The sequence below is a fragment of the Puma concolor genome, chromosome B1 (genome assembly GCF_028749965.1).
Source record: "Puma concolor isolate L17-30 chromosome B1, mPumCon1.1.hap2, whole genome shotgun sequence".
NCBI classification, from domain to species: Eukaryota; Metazoa; Chordata; class Mammalia; order Carnivora; family Felidae; genus Puma; species Puma concolor.
The window spans coordinates 38,250,352-38,277,200 of NC_141670.1; the positions used below are offsets into that span (position 1 = coordinate 38,250,352).

The window sequence follows — 26,849 nt, forward strand, 5'->3', positions numbered from 1 at the left end:
ACAAATCTCCAACATTTTATTTTTAGAGAAAATTCATTCCAAGTTGGCTGACATTAATCACAGTGTTTGTATTACTTTATATAGGCATAACTATATTTCTCAAAAGAAAGGCTGAAGTTTTGGCATCTCTGGAATAATTTCTACTCCGATATGTCCCAATACTATATCTCTTGATTTTTTACTTTCCAAGCTATGCTGAATAATAAACACATATGCAGGGCTTCATATGTGAATATATGTTAAGATATCCACACATGTTTACAGTTTGGATTCCCAGCAAGAGCCTTTGAGATATTTTACTTCTTTATCAATTCATATTAATATAGAGAAAATCATTCTGAAAGTATGATACCTAATTTATAAATAACTGTTCACTCACTATTGACTAGTTGTTAAAAACAATAACTCTCATGGCATTTCATGTAACTATGGCGATTGAGGATTCTTTTAATTGCCCACAATGGTTTTAACCACTGTTTATGGAAATACACTTTTTCATCTCCTAACTTAGTAAAATGGTCCTTGTCTAAAACTTGCATGATTCAAAATTTGATCTTGAACACATATTTTCTTATCAAAACCAGGGAAGAAAGAGACATCCTCAAAGTATGACTAAAGCATGACTGAGATAAACCTAAAATTTAATAGGGCTTATAAGATATTAAATGACCCCAAACTGATGAAAACACTTTCAGAAATCTGATAATGAAATTGTGGTATCATTTTCTTTCCCCATGTTTAAAATTATGTGTGAGCTGGCAATAGCAGGCTCATAGAAGATGCTGTTAAAATACAATCTTGAGACAAAGGAGGGGGAGAGATTAAACTATAAAGCCTATTAAGACTGAATTGATCTAAATTTTATATTTCTTTTAATTAGTAACTTAGAAATGATGCAACCAACTGCAGGGATGTTTTAAAGTTTCAGTGATTTATCAACTTCATCTTCTATTCCTCTCTCCAAGTCACTAGTCCCTGGTTAAATCCTGGAAAACACAGAAACAAAAAAAAAAACAAAAAACAAAAAAAAAAAACATATTTTGCACTAATGGGTGCAACTCATGCCACCAAAAAAAAATCATTTTCTATATTCAGACTTGGAGAAAACTTTGAGAAGGTATCAGTCCAGAAAATGCAGAATTTCAAATAAAATATGAAATTCTACTCAACTTTAGGCTATTGACTAAACTTACTATATAAAGAAGGTTTATTATTTTACCATGGGCCCAAATGGCTCTCAATTCTTTCTCAAAGGACAAAACAGTGATTTTCAAATCTGCTATCTTTTGATGTTGGAGGATGTGCTATTTGGCCACTATACCCTTCAAATTGAATTAGTCACTTTTTTTTTTTTTTTTTTTTTGTATTTGAGATTATATCCTAAAATAACAAAGCAGAGCTGGGATTAATACTCAGGGAACTTGTCTTTGAAACATCCAAAGCACTGGGCATCTGATGTAAAAGTTACTCCATTCTTCATGGAATTCGTGTTCTGTTCTTCCTTCTGTAGATTTGCCCAGTTTCTGAGAAAAAGCAGAAGAGGAGGAGCAATTTATTACCTTTTTAGTGTTCTACAATCATCCCTCCTCCCACCTTCATGATATAAAAGCATTCAACTGGAAGCTCAGTACAAAGGTTGTGAATATATACCCAGGAAGATGTGGACGATGGATCACATGTGGATAATGGCAGGTTTGTAGGAATGAAAGACACTCTAATACCTACTTAGCTATATCCCAATAAGGACTATCATTTTCAGAGGACTGAACCAAATGATTTCAAACAAGATATGATTTAAGATTTCTTAATTCTAAAACTTGCCAAATGAAATGGCTGATTATTTTCTTTTCCTGAGGAATGAAACTTCTGAAGAGTTTTATCAGAAGAAAAGAGACAGAGAAATTTTGATTGATATAGTCACAGAAGAGAAAAACTGCAGAATGTTACAAGCCTTGTTCATAATTACTTCCGCATAAAGTTCAGATGTATAAAAACAGCTGCCTAAATATCTGTGGTCTCAGTAATCTTATTATCAGATAAGGAATGTACCCTTAGATTTTCTCAGATATATTATTGTGACTTATATAAATAGTATGACCAGAAATACTTTTAAAATAGCTGGAGATATTTCCTAATCTTTCAGGTTTTGCTTTTACATTTACACAGAGATTTAAAGTTGTATTTGATTTGGGGAGAACATATAAGTATATGTGATTTTGTGTATGTTTGTATGTGACATAAATGCATGTTTAAAGCTTCATATAGTATTCCTTTTCTAAAAGTTAAAGTAAATGTGAAATTGTCTCAGATTTTTGATGAGGGAAAACAAAGCAATGAGCCTCTGAGTAGAACAGTCTCCACTTAGGTAAATATTCAGTTATTCTGCCTGGCTGAATACCATTAACTAACTACTCTATTTCAAATTTATCTTGAGTGCTCTTACGTTAATGTTTTTCATAAAGTGGCTTCATCTTATCATTCAAAGTATGTCATAATTCTATTTTTGTAAAATATGAAAAAAATATATAAATATTATATATACATAGAGAAGGTCTAAAACAATATACATTTAATGTTAATTGGGAGTTGTCCCTGGAGGAGAGAGTCAGAGTGATTGTATTTTCTTTTTGCCTATTTTTTCCTAATCTATATATAATCCATAATTACCCATGGATAAATTACATCATAAAATAGAAATTTACAATAATAGAGATATTCCCTATAGGGTTTTTAATATGATTTTCTGATTAGGAAATTCTTATTCTGTACTTTTGTCTATAAATGTAACTGAGAGAAGACAAATCAGAAGTAAGTGTTTTTCCTACATCAGGATTATGTTGTGCCTAGCCTTTCCCCTCTTTTCTTGTGCCACTGGTTTGTATGACATGATCAAAGTTTTCCTCCCCTTTTACTTTAACCCATTAGTACTCAGAATCTGGCAGGAGAATGAGCAGAGAAATGTGAGAATTCAGGAGGGGCTGGGAAAGGTCACATGTGAATCTCCACTTAATATTACACTCTAGAAAGATTTGGCTGACAACTGTCATGTGGATTAGTCTTAAAGATCATGTAGGTAAGGGCCAGGGGATTGTTTTGAGATAGAAAAGAGAGCCGTCTCCTGAATTCTAACTCCATTAGCTCCCCATCTTCGGTGATTTTGAGATGGGTACTTGATGGCTGCCCTTTTGGCTCTCTGTCCTAGAGTCTGCTGCCACTTGGAGCATCAAGAAGGACTATGTGAGGGCACCTGGGTGGCTCAGTTGACTAAGCATCTGATTCTTGATTTCGGCTCAGGTCATGATCTCAGGGTTTATGAGTTCAAGCCCCACATGGGGCTCCATGCTAACAGCATATGGAGCTCTGTGTTGTCAGCACAGAGATTCTCTCTCTCCCTCTGTCTCTGACCCTACCCCACTTTTTCTTGCATGTGCATGCATGCACATACTCTCTCTCTCTCTCTCTCTCAAAATAAAAATAAATAAACTTAAAAAAAAGAAGGACTATGTATTGCAGCTGATGTTTGCTCCCCTGGGTACATCTGGGGAGGGGCTACACCCTCAGCCATGATTATAACTATTGTGTCATATGCTCTGTATACGGGATCCATAAAGTTAGCAGAGATACAATACAGAAAATGCAGCAGTGAAGATTTTGTGGCAGCCCAAAAAGTAAAATAAAAGAACAGAAAGAGGAAGAAAAAAGAGGAAGTATTGAGAAAAGTAAATGGGTAAGTCTGATGTGTAAATATGGAAGGGCTAAGAAAGACCACCTGAAGATTCTAACAAGAATCGGTGCAAGTCTTTAGTCATAAGATGAAGAGCAATATATGAAGCAGTGTCCCTCAGAGGGCAAGCTCAGGATGTCCAGAGAGCTTTAGTCCATAATGCTCACCAGCCAGACTTTTTATTCAGGGACTTGTCATGGCATTTCACAAATACCACAGATGCCTTTCCTTTCTGCAGATGAGATACTTTCTCCCTGGAACAGAAGATTACCCTGTAGAATAAAATGGATGTAAACATATAAGAGAAAATAGAAACAACTGTTCACAAATATATGGTTTGGTCAAGGATCTTTAAATCCTACATGATCAGTCTGATTAATTGTTTTGATATTTCTAATAGCTCACTGTTTAAAGTTAAGTCATTCTGGTCAGCAATACATCTGAATCATAGGGTTATTTGAGGGCCTAATCACAGTTCAGCAATAAAGGTAGTCAATCTGGACAGCTTGGAGCAACCTTAAAATCACAAGGCTTTCACCATGAGATAATACAAGATCCACTTTACCACTTCTTTGTATCTACATTAAGGAATTCACAAATCATCCTTCAACTGGCCCTGTTAGAGAAACAAATGCTCTGCAGAGCCTCTCCATCCACAACCTCCTTTTTGTTTGTTTTGTTTTGTTTGTTATAAAAGAAAATGACCAGAGGGAAATAATTTATCAATCCTAATTTAAAGAGTCATTTTTATATGAAATTTATTGTCAAATTGGTTACAACACCCAGTGCTCATCCCAACAGGTGCCCTACTCAATGCCCATCACCCACTTTCCCCTCTTTCCCACCCCCCCCATCAACCCTCAGTTTATTCTCAGTTGTTTTTTTTTTAATTTTTTTTTTCAACGTTTATTTATTTTTGGGACAGAGAGAGACAGAGCATGAACGGGGGAGGGGCAGAGAGAGAGGGAGACACAGAATCGGAAACAGGCTCCAGGCTCTGAGCCGTCAGCCCAGAGCCCGACGCGGGGCTCAAACTCCCGGACCGCGAGATCGTGACCTGGCTGAAGTCGGACGCTCAACCGACTGCGCCACCCAGGCGCCCCTATTCTCAGTTTTTAAGAGTCTCTTATGCTTTGGCTCCCTCCCTCGCTAACTTTTTTTTTTCTTCCCCTCCCCCATGGTTTCTGTTAAGTTTCTCAGGATCCACATAAGAGTGAAAACATATGGTATCTGTCTTTCTCTGTATGACTTATTTCACTAAGAGTCATTTTTATTACCAATAATGGAACACTATAGTTTGCAAAAATCCCTATAAATTTAGTGTACAAGTTTTCAAATCCCTGGGGCTCTGTATTCAATTTCTTTATAGATATATGGGAGGTGGGGTTGGGGAGATGGATGAAGATACCTTGGAATCTCATTCTTCTTGAAGATGTTGGTTTTAATCTTTGAATGTCAAAGTGACATCTCTAAGGTTCTTTCCACAACTGTTTTGTACTTGCAAGAAACAGTGCTAAAATAGGGGCATTTGTACCCCAATGTTTATAGCAGCACTCTCAATAATAGCCAAATTATGGAAACAGCCTAAATGTCCATCAACTGATGAGTGCATAAAGAAATTGTGGTTTATATACACAATGGAGTACTATGTGGCAATGAGAAAGAATGAAATATGGCCCTTTGTAGCAACGTGGATGGAACTGGAGAGTGTTATGCTAAGTTAAATAAGCCATACAGAGGAAGACAGATACCATATGTTTTCACTCTTATGTGGATCCTGAGAAACTTAACAGAAACCCATGGGGGAGGGGAAGGAAAAAAAAAGAGGTTAGAGTGGGAGAGAGCCAAAGCATAAGAGACTCTTAAAAACTGAGAATAAACTGAGGGTTGATGGGGGGTGGGAGGGAGGGAGGGTGGGTGATGGGTATTGAGGAGGGCACCTTTTGGGATGAGCACTGGGTGTTGTATGGAAACCAATTTGACAATAAATTTCATACATTGAAAAAAAGAAACAGTGCTAAAATAGAAGCTGAGATCCTCATCTCAGCTCTCAGTCAATAATCGTGACCAGTTCAGGGCTTATGTTTTCTTTCATGAAATTCAGAAATACTATTACTTCCCTAGTAATGATAATAAAAGAACACTCCTCCCCCAAATTATAGGTGTAATTATCTAGATGATATAGTTTTAAATACAAAGCTTACTAAAGTTCCACCTGAACGTTGAAGGCTCCAAGAGTACCCTCCCAAGGTAATGACAGGGTAAGCCTAACGTGAATGGAAAGAAATTGATTTAATTACTTTTTTTGAGTCTCTCCTGCTTTTACTCTGATCTTCTCAATAGTAAACCCAGGGCTGCTCCACCAGTCTGACCAGCTGAAGTATGAATCGCTCTTCCATTTGAGTTTCAACATTAGCAGTTCCCCAATATCCACCTCCGTGTAAATTAGAAAGGAGTATGTCTTATTCGCAGAAATTTCAGGCCTGAATAAAAAATCAGCATATTTGGTTAGTTCTGTGTGTTTTTTTTTTTTTGGGGGGGGGGGGTTGTTTTTGTTTTTTTTGTTTTTTTGTTTTGTTTTGTTTTGGGTTTTTTTGCTTTTTTCTTTTTCATTTTTCTTCCTCCCAAGGCATAAATAGCTTTGTTGTTTGGGAGATATCTTAAAAATACAAAAAGTGTCCAAAAAAATATTCCAGATGAAGATCAATGGCATTTAGTGACTTTTAAAAGACATCTACACCCTTTTAATCTATTCTAACTTTTACACTAAAAGTGTGAACTATTTAATACAATTCTTAAGAAAAAATCCATAAATGAATCATTCAGAGACATTATATTCATTTTCATATATCCCCTTTCAATCTGTACTGCTATGTGAACATTTTTACTTTGTTACAATCATAGCATACATACAATTCTCTATTCTTTCTTTGTTTACTTCATATTTTACCTTCCATTTTTCACCATGTTTTACCTGTTTTTCTATAATTATAGGTTTTAGAAACTAGATAGATTTTAGTGACTTATTAAACCACAATTAACCATTGCCTCAATGTTGGGTACTTATTTATTTCTAATTTATGCTATTGTATGCACAATGTGAATATCTTTTGTCATAGTTTTTTTTTTAATTTTTTAATGTTTATTTTATTTTTGAGAGAGAGACAGAACATGAGTAGGGGAGGGGCAGACACACAGAATCTGAAGCAGGCTCCAGGCTCTGAGCTGTCAGCACAGAGCCCAACGCAGGGCTCGAACTCACGAACCGCGGGATCATGACCTGAGCCGAAGGCAGACGCTTAACCGAATGAGCCACCCAGGTGTCTCCATAAAGCTTTTTTTTTTAAAAAACTTCTGTTGTGGGGCGCCTGGGTGGTTTAGTTGGTTAAGCATCTGACTTTTGATTTTGGCTCAGGTCATGATCTCACAGTTTGTGAGATTGAGCCCTGTGTCAGGTTCTGTACTGGCAGTGTATAGCCTGCTTGGGATTCTCTCTCTCCTTCTCTCTCTGTCTCTCCCCTGCTCATGCTCTTTCTCTCTCTCAAATTGCATAAATAAAACACTTTTTAAAAATTCTGTTGAATATCTCTTTTTCTACTCTTCTTCTGTTCAAGGGACCAAAGGCAGTTAGCAGGGCCATGATAAACCCACATGCTGGAGGTAATGCCAAGTGGTTACTCACAGGGTGAAAGGAATGTTCTCACTCTCAGCCACAGTGCCATACAGAGAAATCTCAAAGACCTGGTTGGTCTGTGTATCACTCTCAGTCCCAGAAAAATGTATCTTTACTTGGTAATGGAAGACTATAAGGAAAAAATTGGAACAAGTGCTAATCAGTTTTTATGGAAACATCACAGCCCCCAAATAAGCAGGCAATTCAGAACCACAGACTACCTCACTAGTGATTAAATAAGAAGTGCTCGCACACAACCATCACTGTGGCTTGGAAAGATTTCTTCATGTCTGTACAGTGTTTGTTACTCAAATTATCAGACCTTGAATTCCACTCCTTTTTAGAAAAGTGTGATTTCAGTGCATAGGAAGAATCTAGGTATATCTGAATTGTCAAGCAGCCCTAGATTGTAGTCATCTTTGATTGGGTACAAGGGAAATCAAATCAAGAAACCAAACTACACATGATTCTTTCTTCATGAACTATACCCTTCCTTGGCCATCTTGTCCCTGAATATCTGTATAAAGCATATTTGGCATTTGTTAATGGAACACTGTGATTGTGTTTTTTCATGCTTTATGAGTATGTCTGACACTCTACCCTATGTGTAAATTCCTTCAGGTCAGAGGATCATGTTTATCCTTTTTATCCCCCCATCATCTAGCACAGAGTAGATATTATAGCAGGCTCACAATAAAACTTATTCATTGAATCATCAGTGAAGCTATAAAGACTGCCAGTTCTTAAAGTGTTTGGGAGAGCTTCTGGAAGCAAGTACTTGAACTTCTACATCATCTCCTCCCTGTTCTCTCTATCTCTACTAAAACCCCTGTGTAGATGGAATGGAGGGAGGTTAAGGAGATAAGAAACACAGCAGGCTTAACACACAGCTACTAACGAGTAGAAGAGAAACTGTTTCTCTTCAGTGGAGCCCTTGCAGGACTCACCATAGACCAGAGCAGGAGAAGTTGATACTGCTGCAGTGACCCCAAGAACAGTGATAGAGCACTGCATGGCACTGAGCAGGATGCCTGGGGATGAGTAATACCCACCAGGTCTCCAAAAGATTCCACCCTCCTCTCTACCTCACACACATTTTCTCATTCTGAAAAGTCAGGGAAACTAAGGGTTTCCTCGTTGCTTAAAAGGTTTCCTTGAACTATTGCTGCTCTAAACCTCTGGGCAACCAAATGCACCTCTACAGAAGTTCTAACACACTTTACAAGTGGGTGCCTCTATCAGATACATTTTTACCTTGGAAAACTGTATTTCAGTATCATCCCTTCCCCTGGACTTCTCCCTGGACTCCACATAAATTAGCTTTTCTGGATTAGTTCCTCTTGCTAGATTTACCTAATTATCTCCTTTCTTGTCTCCCCTCAATCTGTATAAATCTTGCTCTAAATAAGCTGCCAAGTTTGAAATTCACCTGGGAACAAATTAATGACAAAATGGAAATATCTTACAGGTTTGGTATATTCTCTCTCCCAGGAATAGTTGAATTTTAAAATACAGATAGCTCTTGCCTAAAGCAAACTTTAGGAGTTGGCAAACCTTTTCTGTGAGGGGCCAGATGGTAAATAATTTAGGCTTTGTGGGCCATACAGTCTCTGTCCCAATTACTTAACTGTGGTAGCACAAAATCACCCTTAGTCAATTAAAAACAAAAAATGAATGTGTGTAGTTGTGTTCTAATAAAACTTTATTTACAAAAGCAGGTAAGGGGCTAGATTTGGCCTCCTGGGCCTTGGTTTTCTGGCCCTGGATAGACAGATGGTTTCAAATGAGCTCTGAGCCTGGTTCTAATGGGCTAGCCCATGCTAATGGTCACAATTACAGAGAAGGGTGGCAAGCAAGACTATTACAGAGGTTAATGCAGGTTGTACCCTGGGCCTTACTGGCAATGTGAATTGAGAGCTTCAGTAAAATGGACCAGTACAACTCCCTCTCTAGCAACAGAAATACAGTGAGGGTTCAGGGTTTAATAAAATCATTGCACTACTTCTGTTGTAATGGACAGACTCAGTACATGTGATGCAATGAGTGTGATAAAAAAATATGATCAAACTGATTTTCCTCATTTACAACATTCTCCAGCCTACCTTTGTAAGGCATCTGAGACCGAGTCTTCAGGTACATTTTGCTGCTTCTTTTGGCTCTGACCTTATTGATCTCATAACCCAAATTGTTGCAACGGTTTTTTCTACAACTCAGGCAAAGCCCTTTCTCAAAGGCTTCCTTTGAATTGCACCGGTAGGCCTTACTCGGGTTTTCTTCATTCAACAGAGAATCAATAAAGAGATGAATGGAGCGCTCATGGGAACACTTCACTAGCTGGTCCACATCTGGAGAACAAGAGACAAAAAGAAAATTTAATTCCATGAAAGTCCACAATGAGTGTTTCATCTCACATGTCTAAACTAGTTAAATGTGGTGTCAGAATAAAATTACCTAAGAATCTAGTCCTATGACTCCTTGATGTAAGTCCTATTTAAGGAGGTACTCTTGATGGGAGTTTCTTACCTATCTCTAAGAGTGTTAAAATTGCAAATTTGCAGAGAATTTTTGACTTTCTGCTGTCTTATATTTGTATGTTTATGAGGATCTAAGTAAGAGACATTCAAGGCAGAAGTTGACTTCCCCCAGTTTGTCACATCCTTCTCTTATATTGAAAACATAAAATACTTCTACATGGACCTAGAAACAATATCACAAAAGGCAGAATTATTAAATGAATAGTATTTTAACATAGATTCTATGTATAATTGGAGGTTGTGTCACTACTGATTTTTGCATTAAATGAATCACAGAAATAATCAGTAATGTAATAAAAGTGTATCTATTACCATAAGCTTCTATAACAATTAAAAATAGTAGCATTATGCTGTAAGTCCTATAACATGTGCACAAAAGACCTATAGTCAATATCTACAGGTAAGTTTAATTGCCCACAAAGGATGCAAAGATCCCTTAAAACAAATTACAAATTTAACACAAACATGATTATTCAAGTAAATATTAGGACAATATTAAATTATATTTTCTTCTTTAAATTTTGGAATATTTATTTTTAGAGAATGGCGATTTGTTTCCTATTTTTACTTTCTCTCTAAAAGGCTAACAAAATTAATTTGGACTAATTAACATGCCCTTTATTTTCAATCAATTCAAAATAAACCTTATGGTTTCACAACTATATTCAGAATATAACAACATGTGCCAGAAGTCATTTTATGCTGCTATTATCCAAGGCAATGGAGTTTTCTTGTATAGATCTCACCTTTCTTTTCTTTTATCTCTGGAAGCTCAGTACTCACTCACTCAGTATTGTACTCTATAATATAATACATAAAAGAAAAAAAAATGTTTGTCTATCTGATCAAAGGAAGTACTAAGGTATAAAGGCGATTATGCTGAATATGATAGCTTCTTCAGAAATTATCTTGGCTAAATGTGTATACTTTAATATACACATTTGCATACACATTGCATACTTGTGGGGAATGGGTAGAAGACTGGGTCAATAAGAATTAAGAACAACACTTATGTTTAATTAACTTCTAAATCATATTTACCTCCAAGGCCTCTCTCTGCAATCACACGGATAGCTTCCCCAATGTTACATCCTGGTTGAAAAGTGCCTCCATTAGGATAAATGTCAACATGTCCTACTGGTTTCTGGATTCCAATACTTCGGCCAGGTGACCCTCTGGTGAATGTGTGTAAGACATCTACAAAATCTGCATCATCAGGAGAAAGGCGACTTGGAGCTTCTGCATATTCAAAGTTAGGTCCAGCTGGATCTAGTCCTTAATGAGGGGGAAAAAAAAAGACTTCACATATTTTTTAATTCCCATTAATTTTAGTCTCCATTAGCATTAGACAATGCTAATGTCACCTTGGCATTCGATTGTTCATCATTTGAATGTAACTGGCAGCCACATAGATTTTTATTAGCTCCTTATCCTAGTGATTGGATCATTAAGTTACTGAGAGTCATAGAAGTAGGCTTAGCTCTTTCTGAAAGGAATTTGAGTCTCTGCAACTTGCTATTAAATAGCAATTTCATTCAGAACAGCTAGATCTCCTTTTGTAAATTACTTTTGAACCTGTTGAGAAGGACTTCAAAGAGTGGTGAGTTCGTTCTTTTTCTTTATGCATGCCAAATCATCTACTACCTTTGCCCTGGTTGACTGCCTTCTTTTTTCCAAACAGGCTCTGGTGTTGGTCCTTTTTCATTTATCCCAGTACTGATGTGAAATGTGACATACATAACACCAAAGCACAGAGCCCGGGAGGATGGAAATGAGCTTCCCAGAGACCACTGGGCTTTTTGTGCTTAACTCTGCTCTTTCTTCTGACAGTAGGTGGTATGTCTAGGACAGCTAGTGCCCATATTCTCTCCTTCTCCAGAAAAAAAGTGCTCCCATAATATAATCAAATGGCTTGGCAAGCAGAGAGGAACACCACACACATATAGATATATTTGACAAACATTTTTATTCTATTTCCAAAGGACAGGCATCTCGACTCTTCTGTGATAGACTACTGGCACTGCTTTCTTACCAGTAATTCTATTGACCTTCTTATTGGTCAGACTTCCTGCAATGCCAGCAGCATGGGCTCCAAGGCTGTATCCCAAGAGATGGACATTGTCCAGAGGATAGTGAAATTCCTCCTTTGGAAGAGAAAAAGAAAAAAGGGGTTCTTACAGTTCTGTACAAAAGATCAAAACTAAATGAAAAATATTGTTTTGGAAATGCAGGCTATACTGAAAATTAATTCTACTTATTTAAATTTTGTGGTATAGATCAAAGAAACACTTTAGTGTTGAGATTTTCTCTTTCTTTAACAACATATTTAAGTTACAAACTTTTTCCATACATCTGATATTGAAATGTATGGAAATGTGAATTTTCATTTATCTGAAAATATATGTATGCATGTACATGTGTATGTATAGCTGTATATTTATATGTAGATATATGTATATGTGTGTGTATCTATATGTAGATACACACATATATTAAATATATATTTAACTTTAAGCCAGTATTCCCTACTCTAAATACCCTACATCACTTTATTCTTTAAGTTAGCCAGGAAATGTCTTAAAACCAGAAAATATTATAGCAGGAATGGATCGCAGACACATATAGTCCATCCTCTTTATTCAATAGATAATAAGCCTGAGGTCGAGGCAGGTGATCTGATTTCCCCAGGTTCACTTTCCTGATAGGCAAAAGAGTCAAGAAAAGAGCTTTAATCTTCTTTTTTCTTTAGTTTTAGAGACAGGGAGTGTGCTCAAGTTGGGGAGAGGGGGAGAGAGAGAGAGAGAAGGAATCTCTAGCAGGCTCCACACTCAGGGCAAGAGCCCAATGCAGGGCTCAATCCCACAACCCTGGGCCCATGACCTGAGCTACAATCAAGAGTTGGACACTCAACCGACTGAACCACACAGGTACCCCAAGAACTTTTATCTTCTAACAGTCAGTCCAATAAACACAGCTTATTTTTTACCTCCACATATCTGGCTTAAATATTTTGGCCCTGTCAGAGTATTAGCTTCCTTTCAACCAATGCCAAGATACATTTCAAAGATAATTTTCAGAGGATGACCTCAGGAAAAAAGTGAATAAAAGTGGCAGCTAAGTCAGAAGTCCTGACCCTTAGCCATCTCATATCTACAGACTTTTCTTGCCAGTTTCTTCCCAGCTCAAATCCATCACTCCCCTAACCCTCAACAAAAATCTGGATCTTTAATCTACACTAAGCAATAGGTATTATTAATACTTTCATGAAAGAGATTGGTATTCTAATGGGTCAAAGCCAAGATAACATTTCCATGTGCCAGTCAACTGGGAAGGAAGGATTTGGCTGAACCTGACATCTTCCCTTTGCCCTGAAATAACAAGCTTTTGTCTGTTTTGCCCAGTCACTTCTTGGTCTCACCAGATCCATTCACTATGAGAATATCGATAGGGAAGGGCAGGACTATGCTTTGGCTTTACAGTTTTATCATTCTTATCATAATACTGCTTTCTGGCTGAAAAATAACCATGCTTATTCTGAAGATTTGAATTTCCCCAGATGAAAAGTAACAAAGACCAGCCATTTGTCCCACTCTGGCCAAGAGATCTGTTTTGGACATGTAAGGCTTCTTCCCCCAATCTTACCGCCATCCAGTTGATAAACTTGGCCACATCCTTTCCCACCAGCTTGGTGTATCCCGCAGACACTGGATAATGCTGCTGGGCCCGTGACAGCCAGTCCACCACAATGACATTGGAATCTGGTTCCCTCTTGTACAGGGCAGCCACAAGTTTTGGCACCCAACTCTCATACATTCCTGTCACCTGAAAAGGATGATGCAAGCTTTCTTAAAATACCCACATACAACTTGTTATAGATATGACAGCCTAATATACTTACGCTGAATGGAAAGAAAACAAACAAATCTGAAAGGTTGTCCATTAACTCAGGAAGAAAACTCAAACTATGCAAAACAGTGTTCAGAGACTTGTGACTCCCCTTTATGAGGCAAATTTGAGTATGCCAAAGAAGGGTGTTGAGGTGAGGAATGGCAGACTAGGGTTCACACCACCAATTTTTAAAAGCTTGGTTTATGAATTCTGTAAAACCAGTAATTTATATGAAAGATCAATCTGAATAAGTTAAAATTTTGCACTGGAGCTATAGACTATTTTATAATAATTTAATTAAATTACTTTCAACTAGGCTAATAACTTATTCCCAACAAAATTAGTTTGGAGGATGTGAATGCACTTTTTTTTTCTTAAGAGTCATTTATTTACATACAACATTTGATGTGCTGATGAAAAAAAGTTTTAAGCACGCTAATTCTAACAGAAGGTAAATTTATTTATCAATCTGTTTGTTAATACATAAGAAAATGATCAGTTTCAGTTCAGATTTTTTTTTACAGTTCTCTCAAATTCTTAATTTTCAGAGTGGAAATTAATGAGGTTTAATAGTCACATTTCTCAAATTAGATTGGCTCTGGAGATAAGGATACTGCCAACTGTAATTCTTTACCTCTTGTTTAAGAAAGCCCCAAAATTCAAAGTCAAAAGAACTATAGAGTTCTCACATTAACTTTTTTTATGTAAAATTTTAATTTATGCTTTCAGAGAGGACATCAGACACTTCTGCAAAGATGCACACTTTAAAATAATCAAAACACATTTTTAAAAAAGCACATTATAAAATTCTCCACCATCGTTCCATGAGCCTGCATGTAGCAGTAACTTGATTCAAATCCCCAAATCTCCCCACCTCTACCATGACCTGATAGAAATCATATTGTAGCCATAGTAAAAGTTACTCAAATACGTACTCAACAAAGAAGGTTCTGAAATATATGTTTAAGGCAGCTTTTGAAGGGAGATCTATAAAACCTATATTCTTCTTAGAATAATTCCAAAAGCAAATATAGGAGTCTTGAATTCCCAAACCAGTGGGCTTCATTTGGAACTTTGATCTTATATGGTGGATTCTTTCAGATTTATGCTTCCATTTTGTTTACTTTATTCTCTAGACTAAAACTATCAAAACCTGAGTTCTTGTTTCACTCCTGACACTAACAACTGCACAATTTTTCACCTCATTGCTGTGGTAGGAAAAAGCAAGCCTGAAACTCAGGAGATCTTGGTTCCAGTCCCAGCTCTTCCAATAATTACTTCTATGAATGTAGGCACTGTTTTAACCTTTTAGGACACCTACAAAACAAAGGAGTTGGATTCAGATGATCTTGAAGTTACCCACCACCTAATAAATGTCTTCTTGCAACCATTCTGACTTCCAATCTACCTGCAGTGATATAATTAAAGCTATTGCCATTTCAAGCATAAAGAGAAAAAGAAAAAAAAAAAGAAAAAAAAGGTACAAAGGTGACGTTGGCTCATTAGAAACTCATTTAATAAACCTTCTTTGAACATGTTTCGGTGAGGCTGCTTTAAGTCTAAGCACAGTCTGGGTCTTTGAGGAAACAGGCTAGAACACCGACCTAGCCTCAAATTCCTGTGAATTGGTCCTGTCTTCTCTTCTCCTCTCTTAGTGGTTGGGGGTTTGCCACACTTTTCAACTGCCTTTCAAGAGAGGATGATGTCAGTTCTTCAGAATGAAACATTAACCACTCCTCCTTTCAGCTGGCGTGAGGGCCTCCTACCACAATGAGAACTCTGTGCTTAGTGCACTGGTCTATGAAACCTAAGCAGGTGGCAAAGCTCCAGGACAGCTGTGTCTAAACAGCTTTCTGGGATGTGCCCTAAGCATACTACATGCTAAGCATTCTTTTGGATTTTCCATGGCAAAACTAAAGAATTTCCCCATTTCCCTTAGTCTTATGACCTTGAGTTGCTGAACAGCTTACCTCAGATAAGGCAGAAAAATCTTGCTTGCTCTAAGCTCCTATTATAAGTTTTTCCATACTATCACTGTTTCCAAGTTAAGCAATCTATCAAAGAGCAAAAAACCCAACTTATTTCTACAGTGACTGATACTTTTATTAACTGTCTAAAAATGAATCTACTCCTTTCTCTTTTTTTAATCATAGGAAGAACTTTATTTTTTGTATTATTTTATTTTATTTATTTATTTTTTAATAAGAGATTTATTGTCAAATTGGTTTCCATACAACACTCAGTGCTCATCCCAACAGATACTCCTTTCTTTTTTAATTCAACATAAAATACTGCTGTAAGTACCCCTGAACAAAGGGGTGTAAAAGAAACCTTCTTTAACTCTAAAAAGTTTTTCTAGGGTTTTTTTCTAAGGTTCCTTAAATCAGCACAAAGTTTTTAAATCTTTGATTCTCAGATTCACAGTTGAACTGAAGCCTTTCTATGGCTAGATTAGTTCCTGAATAGACCAACCAGCTAGCTTTTTATGATGAAAGTCAGTCCCACAGCCAATGGCCTAGCCTCTGAGCTCAGGCATTCAAAATATCAGGACACATGATATGAAGAATATGATGGGTTTAGTGGGCAGAAGGACCCATAATAGAAATTGGCACTATATACTGATACTGGGTTAGTTATGTCATCTTTGCATGAGAAGGAACTATGCTTTTTAAAAATTCTTAACGCATCAAGTTCTCTCAGGGGATAAGAATGTGAGGTCTGAGACATTCAATTTATTGTGCCATATAAAATGTTTATTAAGCTTATTATACTTTTTACAAAGGTATTAAAACTCTATATACAATCAAAACATCTCTAAAACTACCAACAATTACTTTTTCTTTTTGAATCTCTTAAATATAAAAAGATCCATGTTAATAATTTGAATATATAATTTTATCATAAGATATGTAATTTATGTTAACTTAGTAAATAGATGTTTAAAAAATAAACATCCATCTAAATTCTGTTAGTAGTCACCTTCATCTCCATAAAGTTATAGCAATTATCCTATATTGTTAATAAGAATGGTACTTAAGTTACACAGGAAAATAAGTCAAGACTAGAAGTCTATCAATCCTTCTCTAATTCATCTCATTAGAATATATTTAGTATCTTTACTATATTCACAAGCTCCGACATAATGGAAAGATAATTTCTCTTTAACGTCCCATTTTATATAACTCCTTTTTATATAAAAGATGAAATCTGCTAACTGGGGTTTTAAAATATTAAAAACCAACTGAAGTAGTTAAGTAAGAACTGAACCATGTAAAGTGACTGCCACATATTTAGAGAGTACTACTTTATTCACATTCTTTATTTTGTTGTTTTTGTTTTCTTTTTTTTAAGAGTTAATTTCCAGTTACTTAACATACAATGTAATATTAGTTTCATGTGTAAAATTTAGTGATTCAACATTTCCATACAACATCTGGTGCTCATCACAAGTGCACTCCTTAATCCACATCACCTATTCACATTCTTTAAATGTAACCACAGTTTTCACCTTTTCTAATCATTTTGCATGACACTTCCCTGGCTAGCCCTCTGTCATCTATAAAAAAGTTCCCTAAAGTTTACAATTGGAGAATGTTGGAAGTAGAGGGACAACTAGTCTAACCTCTTTGTCTTACACATCAGTCAACTGAGGCCCAGAGATAAGAAGTAGCATCAGTCACTTCACAGAGCTGGAGAATGGCAAAGCCAGAGCCAGAATCAATACTTCCTCACTCCACTCTAACCCTCTCCTCCCTCTGACAGGTTGTTTCCTTTAGGAAAGCATGTGCTTTGGCAATGTGCTACATGAATCAGGATCATACCAGGTGTGTACTGGTTTCCTAAACTGAAAATGTACATTCTGCTCTGTAGGTGAGCAAAGCCTTGTTTTCCCAACTCACAAGAATGGCTGATTCAAGGGCACCAACTAGGGACTGTGGTAAAATGAAGGTAGGCACTATCTGGGGGAAAATACTCATGAACCTGTGATTTTAGATTCCATAATCCCACCCTGAGCCAGAATTGCCTGTACTCAAGTTTAAAGTAAAGCCATAGGAGGGGCGCTTGGGTGGCTCAGGTCATGATCTCACGGTCCATGGGTTTGTGCCCCGCACCAGGCTCTGTGCTAACAGCCCAGAGCCTGGAGCCTGCTTTGGATTCTGTGTCTCCCTCTCCCTCTGCCCCTCCCCCACTCATGCTCTGTCTCTCAAAAAGTGAATAAACATTAAAAAAAAATTTTTTTTTTAATAAAAATGAAGTAAGGCCATAGGAAAGCAAGCAGAAGTACAGGATATATGAAGACTCATCACAGGGTTCCCAACAACTCATCACGGGGTCAAGATGCCTGGGTCACCCCAATCTCTTTTCTAAAAAGACTGTCTTACCGTCCAGCCATGGATCACCACAAAGGTTTTGCTGGTGTGGTTGAAGTGGCAGTTAGCCACAGATTCTGTCACTCCAGGAATGAGGTGGCAAGTATCTTCAGCTATGTCTTCAGGGGTCCTTAGAGCAAATTTACTTTCGATATCTATAAAATCTCTTCCTCCTGTAATTCCTGAAAAGGAAAAATTGGATAGGTGGCTAATTGGAGGGTTGTTTGTTTTATTTGTTGTTATGGTATGTTTTAGGTTTATAAGCAACTACCACCAATGACATTTTTATTTCTATTTTTTTTAATAAATGTAGATTGAAAGAGAATGACTTGGGGTGCCTGGGTGGCTCAGTCAGTTAAGCAAGAGAATGACTAATTCTCCATTAGTAATAGAAGTTGACAGAGACCAGAATCCAGGTCTCTTGGTTACAATTCAAAACTCATTCTTCTAAAGAACATTGGCTCATGACTCTTGCATTGTAAAATTCCACTTATTTCATATATTATTTTTCACCCTCTTTCAATATTGGATTATATCAACATAATGCTTTTCCCAAAATGTTGTATAATAGGCTTGAGAAAAGGTTGTTTCCTTTGCAATAACATAACTTTAAAAAATAATAGCAGTAACAAAATTTGGAAGCTTGAGGAAGTTTTTATATGAAGTTGTTCTCACCCCCATAGCAAGGTACCTCAGTTAAAAATATTTTTGAAAAATCATTTAGTGGGTTGTTCAAAAATGCATATACTATGTGTGAACTGGTTAATACTTTACCCAAATATTTTTTTCTATTATTTCTTATGTCTTTACTGTCTTTTACACAAAGTCATAGCTTATAGCTTTGTAGTTACAAAACTACAGCAAAGCAGGTTTGGGAAAGAATCCACTTTGATTCTTCATAGTCAATCCCAAAGTGAATAAGGAGAGAAATAAACTTCAGCCTACCATTTGAATCTCTTGACAATAACTCTAAATTTTGATAAACCTTCATCTAATACCACAGTGAATGCTTGAAATAAATTTTGCTGCAAATAAAATCAAACTCTTCTACAAAGCAAACACAATCAAAGGGAAGTTATATTAGGGGAAATTATTTACTTTCTTGTCAAGAAAAAAATTAAAAATTATTTACTATAAAATGGTAATAATTTGTAGATTTTAGATTCCTCTACTTAAAACTCAGATGATAAATAATTGGTACTTCTAATTTCTTAATCTAAATTTACTCTTTTCACAATTCAAATGCTGAAAATCTGTAATTTCAAATAACATTGAAAAAGCCAGGCCAAAATAAAAACAAGAATGATATGGTATAATGAATATACAGGTATTCATGTAGCTAGCTGAGTACTGGTCAACTTTTTCCTTTTTAATTATTTTCTAAAATTCCTAAAGCAATATTGTGGCTACTTGCTAAGTCATTCATTATAGGTGACAAGTTGATATCTCTCTCTCTCTCTCTCCTTCTCTCTCTCTCATCTCTAGCACCTGAACATTCTAAGATAATTTATTCAAATAAGAGAGTGTGGTAAACTATTGCTATTTAAGGCTTTTTTAATTTACAGATAGTAAAATTGCACTTGAAAGCCATTCACCCATCAAAAATACACTTGGCCTTCCATCTTATTTGAAGATGCAGGTCTTCCTTTTCCTTCCTAACCAGGTAGTACTCTGATGGCCTTATTATTTGCCTGATAGTAGAAAAAAAATGTAGATTTTTAAATCTTATTCTGCTCTAAATACCCAAGAAGGTTTTTTTTTAATTGTTAGGAAGCGCTTTAGAAAATTTCAAACTAAATTAGTTTCACCTTGTCTCATCTCTCCACATCAAATAACTCATCCTTCCTCAATAATCTTATTTTAACATATTTGATTATCAATCTTTTCAAAGTAGAAATCATCCAAGTGACCTGGCAGACATATCCCACCCACCACCTATTTGTTAAACTGTTATTTAAGACTACTGCTTTACATAGCTCCAGAGGATGCCACTCACTTTGGTCTATTTTCCCCTAGAGTTATGCAACATGATGGCCCTAGAGTTGCTGGTGGTTTTGAAATAACTAAGGATATTCTCAGAAATTATTAAGGCTAGCTTTGTGAATTTCCATGAAAAAAAGTCTATTAAATTCATAGATTCTATACAGATTATCTGCATAGCCCATTGAGAGGTCCAATTTTCCACTACCAACATTTCCTGTTCGGTACATAACTTCTACATTTAAAAAAAAAAGGAAATTCCTACATTCTCAAACAAATTTGTATTTGGAGACTTTTATTTCACTTCTCAAGGAGATTAGTTTTTATTTTAAGTTACAGAAAGCATAATGAAGCATTTGACAGGAAGATTGCACCACTCTATATGCTATGTGCTGTTTTCAATTCTATGTCAGTTCTATACATGATCATAAATGGTATTAGTGTTTAGTCAGTTTTTCTTTCTCTTTGGCATGCTGACAGAAATGTTCACACTGCTGGTGTTTGTAAGAGTGTCTCAGCATCCTAAAGATGAATGTACTTTCCAAGCCTATCTTTTCACACAATTGATATGGGCCAGCTGTTACTTTTAGTTGTTCCAATATATACTAGAATTGCTCTTGCCAGACATATGAAGTGATTTGACTCAATTGTTACTAAGGGAATTACTGATTTCCATACATGAAAATGATATTGACTGCACTTATCTTTCTAAGGGGATAAAGATCTTTTTTATCAGATCCCCTTAGAAATTAAAGCTACCTTAGGGTAGTCGGAAGGGGGCTGCCTAAGGTATATTCCTTTATAAGTGCTTCCATCCTGAATTCAACTTATCATAGCAACGTAACCACTCTGACTTGTTCCCATCAGATGGCCTTATTCAGCACTAAGGTAGGACTTGGATACCAGGCAAGTTACAAGTTAATGTATTTCTTGACTATGTAATCTTTATTTCTAACTTCTTAAATAGCTAAAATTCTAAGTGTATAAACAAAGACAAGGTATTTACTTAACATGGATAATAACTCACAGAGATGAAATTAGATTGAGAGGTGAAAGCGCTTTAAAGGTAAATTTATGGAGGGTATGTTATTGTTCCTAGGAAAGAAGAAATATTGAGCATCCCAGAAAATATATTCTTTTTTCTTTAATTCTATTTTTTTTTTAATTTACATCCAAATTAGCTTATACTGTAACAATGATTTCAGGAGTAGATTCCTTAATGTCCCTTACCCATTTAGCCCATCCCCCTTCCAACAACCCCTCGAGTAACCCTCTGTTTGTTCTCCATATTTAAGAGTATCTATGTTTTGTCCCCCTACCCTGTTCTTATATTATTTTTACTTCCCTTTCCTTGTGTTCATCTGTTCTGTGTCTTAAAGCCCTCATATGAGTGAAGTCATATGATATTTGTCTTTCTCTGACTGACTAATTTCACTTAGCATAATCCGTTTTAGTTCCATCCACCAGCATTCTTCACAGAGCTAGAACGAACAATCCTAAAACTTGTATGGAGCCAGAAAATACCCCAAATAGCCAAAGCAGTCTTGAAAAAGAAAACCAAAGCAGGAGGCATCACAATCCCAGACTTCAAGCTGTAATACAAAAGTGTAATCATCAAGACAGTATGGTACAGGCATAAAAACAGATACTCAGATCAATGGAACAAAATAGAGACTCAAGAATTGGACCCACAAATGTATGGCCAATTAATCTTTGACAAAGCAGGAAAGAATATCCAATGGAAAAAAGACAGTTTCTTCAGCAAGTGGTGCTGGGAAAACTGGGCAGCGACATGCAGAAGAATGAACCTGGAGACCACTTTCTTATACCATACACAAAAATAAACACAAAATGGATGAAAGACCTAAATGTAAGACAGAAAGCCTCAAAATCCTCAAGGATAAAGCAGGCAAAAACCTCTTTGATCTTGGCCACAGCAACTTCTAACTCAACGCATCTCCAGAGGCAAGGGAAACAAAATAAAAAATAAACTACTGGGACCTCATCAAAATAAAAAGCTTCTGCACAGCGAAGGAAACAATCAGCACAACTAAAAGGCAATGAGAGAGGATATTTACAAATCCTCTCATTACAAAAAGGAATGAGAGAAGATATTTACAAATGACATATCAGATAAAGGGTTAGTATCCAAAATATAAAGAACTTACCAAACTCGACACCCAAAAAACAAAGAATCCGGTGAAGAAATGGGCAAAAGACATGAATAGACACTTCTCCAGAAAAGATATTCTAAAGGCAGTTCACAGTTACCAGATGGATAGGATAAGCATGCATTTGAAGATGAGGTACAAGAGTTCAATTACAATGCAATTCCCTTTAAGTTTCTAATCACCCCCCCCACCCTCAACACACACACACACACACACACACACACACACGCACACCTAAAGGACTTCATCAGTAATTCACCTTCTCTCTGAAACTGATAGTCATACTTACTGACTCAGGCAGCTTCTGCAGAGTGCCAAAAACCAAATTGAATGGGTAAAAAAAAAAAAAAAAAAGTTTGGTGAGGGGAAAAAAAGTCAACATCCTATTTGACGGAATTGATTAGTCTTTTCCAATGTAGACACCTAACAGATTTGCTTTTCATTTGTATGGAAAAGATGTTTGTGAAAACAGAAGCAGTAAACTAGATAGCCCAATTTCTCCTCCCAAAATAAAGCAAAGAAGGAAGGCTAAGCTAAAAGTACACTGCCTGAAAGAAAGTGAAAATTTCCCCATTGTTAACTCTTCCCCTGTGTCTCACTCCCACCTTTCAATACTACTATTCATCCATCCCTCCAGTGCTGAGCTCTATTTATGTGGAATCTGCTATTTTGCTGTCATCACCCATCACATTTAATTCACATGTTAGCCTGGAAATTCACTATGGCAGGTCAAATAGAAGTGCAGTTACTGAGCACTGACCCATATGCTCCTTGCTTAGCTCTTCAAGTTTCCTAATGAGGCTCTGCAGAGACTGAGGTGGCTCCAAGAACAAAGAGCCGAGGACAGTGCCTCATATCCTTACTTTCATCTTAGAAAAAAATCAAGAATAAGTAAAGTCAGAGCCCAGAGAAGGTGCTGCTTACCATTCTCTCACACTTGTATCCTTTGGCTATGAAATTCTTACATTCCTAGATGAATTCATTTGGAGGAGAAAAGGGGTAGAAATTTGCTGTGATGGGAAAGGCATAATATAAAAGGTGGGGGGTGGTGGATTGAGAGTGGGAGGGAAGGATAGGAGGGATTAATTTCAAGTGTACTTAAAAATGATTCTTCCCTTAATACATTTACAGCCAGGAAAAGCACGTGTTGGTTAAAATCCAATTTAATTCATCAATCACAAAGTGTCTACTTAAATCAAAGAGTATGAATTAGAGGCACTTACAAGAATTGTTTTTCAAGATTTTATTTATTTTCTTAAGTGATCTCTACACATAATGTGGGGCTCAAACTCACAACCCAGAGATCAAGAGTTGCATGTTCCATTGGCTGAGCCAGCCAGGCACCCCAGCCTAAGAGAATTTTGAGTGCAGTCTGAACTCCTCATTTTAGAGTTAGGAATCTAAAAACCAGAAAGGTGACACTGACTAGACCAGGAATTTAGGGTCATGAATTGCTAAGGAGCCAGCAAAAACAAACTGTGGACAACACATATTCGGGTGTTTATGGTAAAAGGAACATCACACCATCGTGTATTTTCTTAAATAAGAATTTGGAGTTTGTTCCTACCATTTTCTTGGAACTATGAAGGGAACATGACACTATATAAGATATTTAAGACTTTCTAATTGAACCTCCAATATTCTTAAACTGATCTGACAGAAAAGATACTTTTTTTATTCAATCATATTAATGAAATCTACTTTTTTTTAAATAACCTTAACAAAAATGTTCTATCACAACACACTGCTGAAATAAACTTTCAACTGAAAAGTCATGGACAAACTTAACTATAACTTGAACGTCTGTGGACATGCCACCTGAGAGCACATCCAAGTGACACTGACCTAACTGCAATTTTACCAGGGAAGAGAGAAAAAAATGTTGCCTCCTTTTATAACTTGCTTCAGTTGGTTTTTGGTTGTTGTTGTATATTAGATGAACCAAAGTTCAAGGGCAGGCCTGCTGCCTCCATAGTGGAAGGGTCTGGAGCTGGGCCTGTGTGTTCCCTACAATAAAGAAATTCACATCTCTCCTGTAGCACCTTAACCCTAGCAAGCCAGGGGCTCCAGGGTGGTGACTGAGGTTCAAGGGTAAACTCCCTGAAGCCCCACTGCTAGCAGCTGCTTCTCAGGTCAGAGCAGGACTGAGTTCCCAGGACATTAAGGGTAGCCAATTGCAAAACCCGTAACCCCCAAGTCAGTGGTGACAGACAGCTAGTCCCTGCGACACGTTATCAGGAGGGTCAACTCTTCCCTAGGTTTTCTGGGTGCTAAGAAAAGTTGCATCTGCAAGAATGGAAGCTAGGGAGGGGTGCCTGGGTGTCTCAGTCCCCTCAGGTCATGATCTCAAAGTTCCTGAGTTCAGCCCAGCGTGGGGCTCTAAGCTGAAAGGGACTTGCTTGGGATTCTACGTCTCCTCTCTCTGCCCCTCCCCGACTCATGCACGCTCTCTCCCTCTTCAATAAAAGAAAGAAAGAAAGAAAGAAAGAAAGAAAGAAAGAAAGAAAGAGGAAGAGAAAGGAAGAAAGAAAGAAAGAAGAAAGAGAAAGAAAGAAAGAGAAAGAAGAAAGAAAGAAAGAAAGAAAGAAGAAAGAAAGAAAGAAAGAAAGAAAGAAAGAAAGAAAGAAAGAAAGGAAGGAAGGAAACTGGCGAGCTTCCCAGCTCCGGAAGGGGTGCAGGGTGCTGGCACAGCAGGACTCGCTGCCACCTACGCGACTCGGTCCCCCACTACGCTGTCAAGGCAGAGAGCTGGTGCCCGGTGCTTCTAAGATACCCACAACGCTTCTTCCCCTCCTCTTCGTGGCCTTCTCTTACAGAAGCCGCCACTCTGTCGGTGCTCACGAAGGCCGGAGCCCGGGTCGCGGCTGCGCCAGGGTCACCTTGACCCGCGCGCCTTTCATTCCAGAGCCCGCATGCGAGAGAGTTATTATGGATCTCCACCATTTAAGTCCTTCCTCCGACCTCTCTTTGTCCGCCCCTCATGCTACCCGCTACTCTTCTCTGAGCCTACGTACCCGGAAATATGGCCTCAGCCAGATCGGAAGGATCAACGAGGGAAAGACTCCAGCAAGACTCTAGCAAGATCGGAGGGAGAATTCCCTCCCTGCCCCTCCCGGATCCCAGCCCAGTGACTCTTCTCCCGGCCTGGCGCTCTGGCTAGGAAAGTTTCCAGGGTGCCTCTGCAACCCCTTTCAGTTTCCTCCTTCCCATCCTTGTAACTTGTGGAAGTGGCCACAGAGTGAAGTCTGCAGGTGGAGGGGAGTGTACACGCAAAACTTACTGTCGTCGGCAGCCACCCATCCACGGGTAGTGGTCAGACTCTGGAGCCATATGCCCAGAGCCATCAGGAACAGGGTTTTGCTCTCCATCTCCGGGCAGGGCTCTCTGTAGGAGCTACAGGGCTCTGGCAGGAGCGCGAACAGTGTTGGACCAGCTGAGCCTGAGACGGGAGCAGGCTGGAGGCGCGGTTCAGCGTGAGGCAAGTTGCCCTTTAAAACGGAGGGCAGGGCAGTTAGAAGTGGCAGGTTCCCTCTGAGGAGGAGAAGGGAGAATGGAGTCTGACACTGTTTCCACTGCACGGCTGCTTATGTGACTGGAAATATGCAAATAAACCTCATCATCTATTGGCTTTAAAATCAGAAGTTGGGGGGAGGGCTCTAAATTCTCTTCCAAGTATTTGAGCAAACTGTAATGAGTATCAACCCTGCCAGAGAAAAGAGGGGGAAAGGGCAGAAGGGAGAATTTACTTTCTCTGTAAAGTTCCTATTTGCTTTTCCTAAGGATTCTAGCTCAGAAAGGCCCCCTATCCACGAAACACAAATTTATGTGGATTTATGTTAAATACTCTGCAATCACCAGTTTTCCGAAGATGGGAAATTAAACTGTTAAACTACATTTCATAAGTATTTAAACTACACTTGTCTTTTAATGGATCCTGTTTGTGACTTGCAGTGTTTTTGTTGTTGTTTGTTTTCCCCCAAAATTCTCCTGGACAATGTCAGTTTAGGGATCCATGGACACACATTGTTCCGTGGCTCATGCTTGCACAATCTTGTATATTAACATTGGCAAAATGGATTAACATACCTGGCGCAGAAAAGCCCTCTTGCTTTAACCAGTTTTTAAGTTTTCTGTCATGAAAATTGTACCCAATCCTCAAACTCATAAAAGAATTCAAGGATGACATTTTATCCTCACAGACAGAATATTGAGGTCAAACAACTTAAAACTAGATTGTCGTGTGAACTGAAAGAAGCCCATTTAAAAAAAAAAGAAAAACACATATTGTATGTGTTTATAGAAAACACATTTATATAAAATATCCACAAATAGGCAAATCTTAGAAACAAAGTAGATTAGTGTTTGCCTGGAGATGGGGAAGAGTGGAGGAGTTTTGGGGGGAAGGTGATAAATAATATTCTAAAATTACATTATGGTTTTAGTTAAATATACTAAAAACATTGACTTGTTTATGTACCTAAATTTATGGTACCTAAATTACATCTTAAT

The 26,849-nt window shown here is 37.5% G+C and overlaps 1 protein-coding gene across 1 annotated transcript; it reads right to left on the reverse strand.

Annotated features, from left to right (window-relative positions):
* Positions 1-25,915, reverse strand: LPL (lipoprotein lipase). Its single transcript, XM_025933075.2, has 10 exons — positions 25,621-25,915; positions 18,202-18,371; positions 13,574-13,753; positions 11,964-12,075; positions 10,973-11,206; positions 9,500-9,742; positions 7,407-7,527; positions 6,025-6,207; positions 3,892-3,996; positions 1-1,523 (listed from the first exon to the last, which is right to left on the reverse strand). Coding segments are annotated over exons 1-10 (1,437 nt in total). The 5' UTR covers positions 25,709-25,915; the 3' UTR covers positions 1-1,522.
* Positions 25,916-26,849: the final 934 nt, after the last annotated feature.

What these genes read in the sequence shown, in the direction of transcription:
- LPL (XM_025933075.2), bottom strand. Translation starts at nt 25,708, where the DNA reads ATGGAGAGCAAAACCCTGTTCCTGATGGCTCTGGGCATATGGCTCCAG. An exon ending in GAGAACATTCCTTTCACCCT is followed by an intron (nt 6,208 to 7,406) that starts GTGAGTAACCAC and finishes TTTTTTATTCAG; the next exon opens with GCCTGAAATTTCTGCGAATA. An exon ending in GCAGGAGAGACTCAAAAAAA is followed by an intron (nt 3,997 to 6,024) that starts GTAATTAAATCA and finishes TTTATTCTACAG; the next exon opens with GGTAATCTTCTGTTCCAGGG.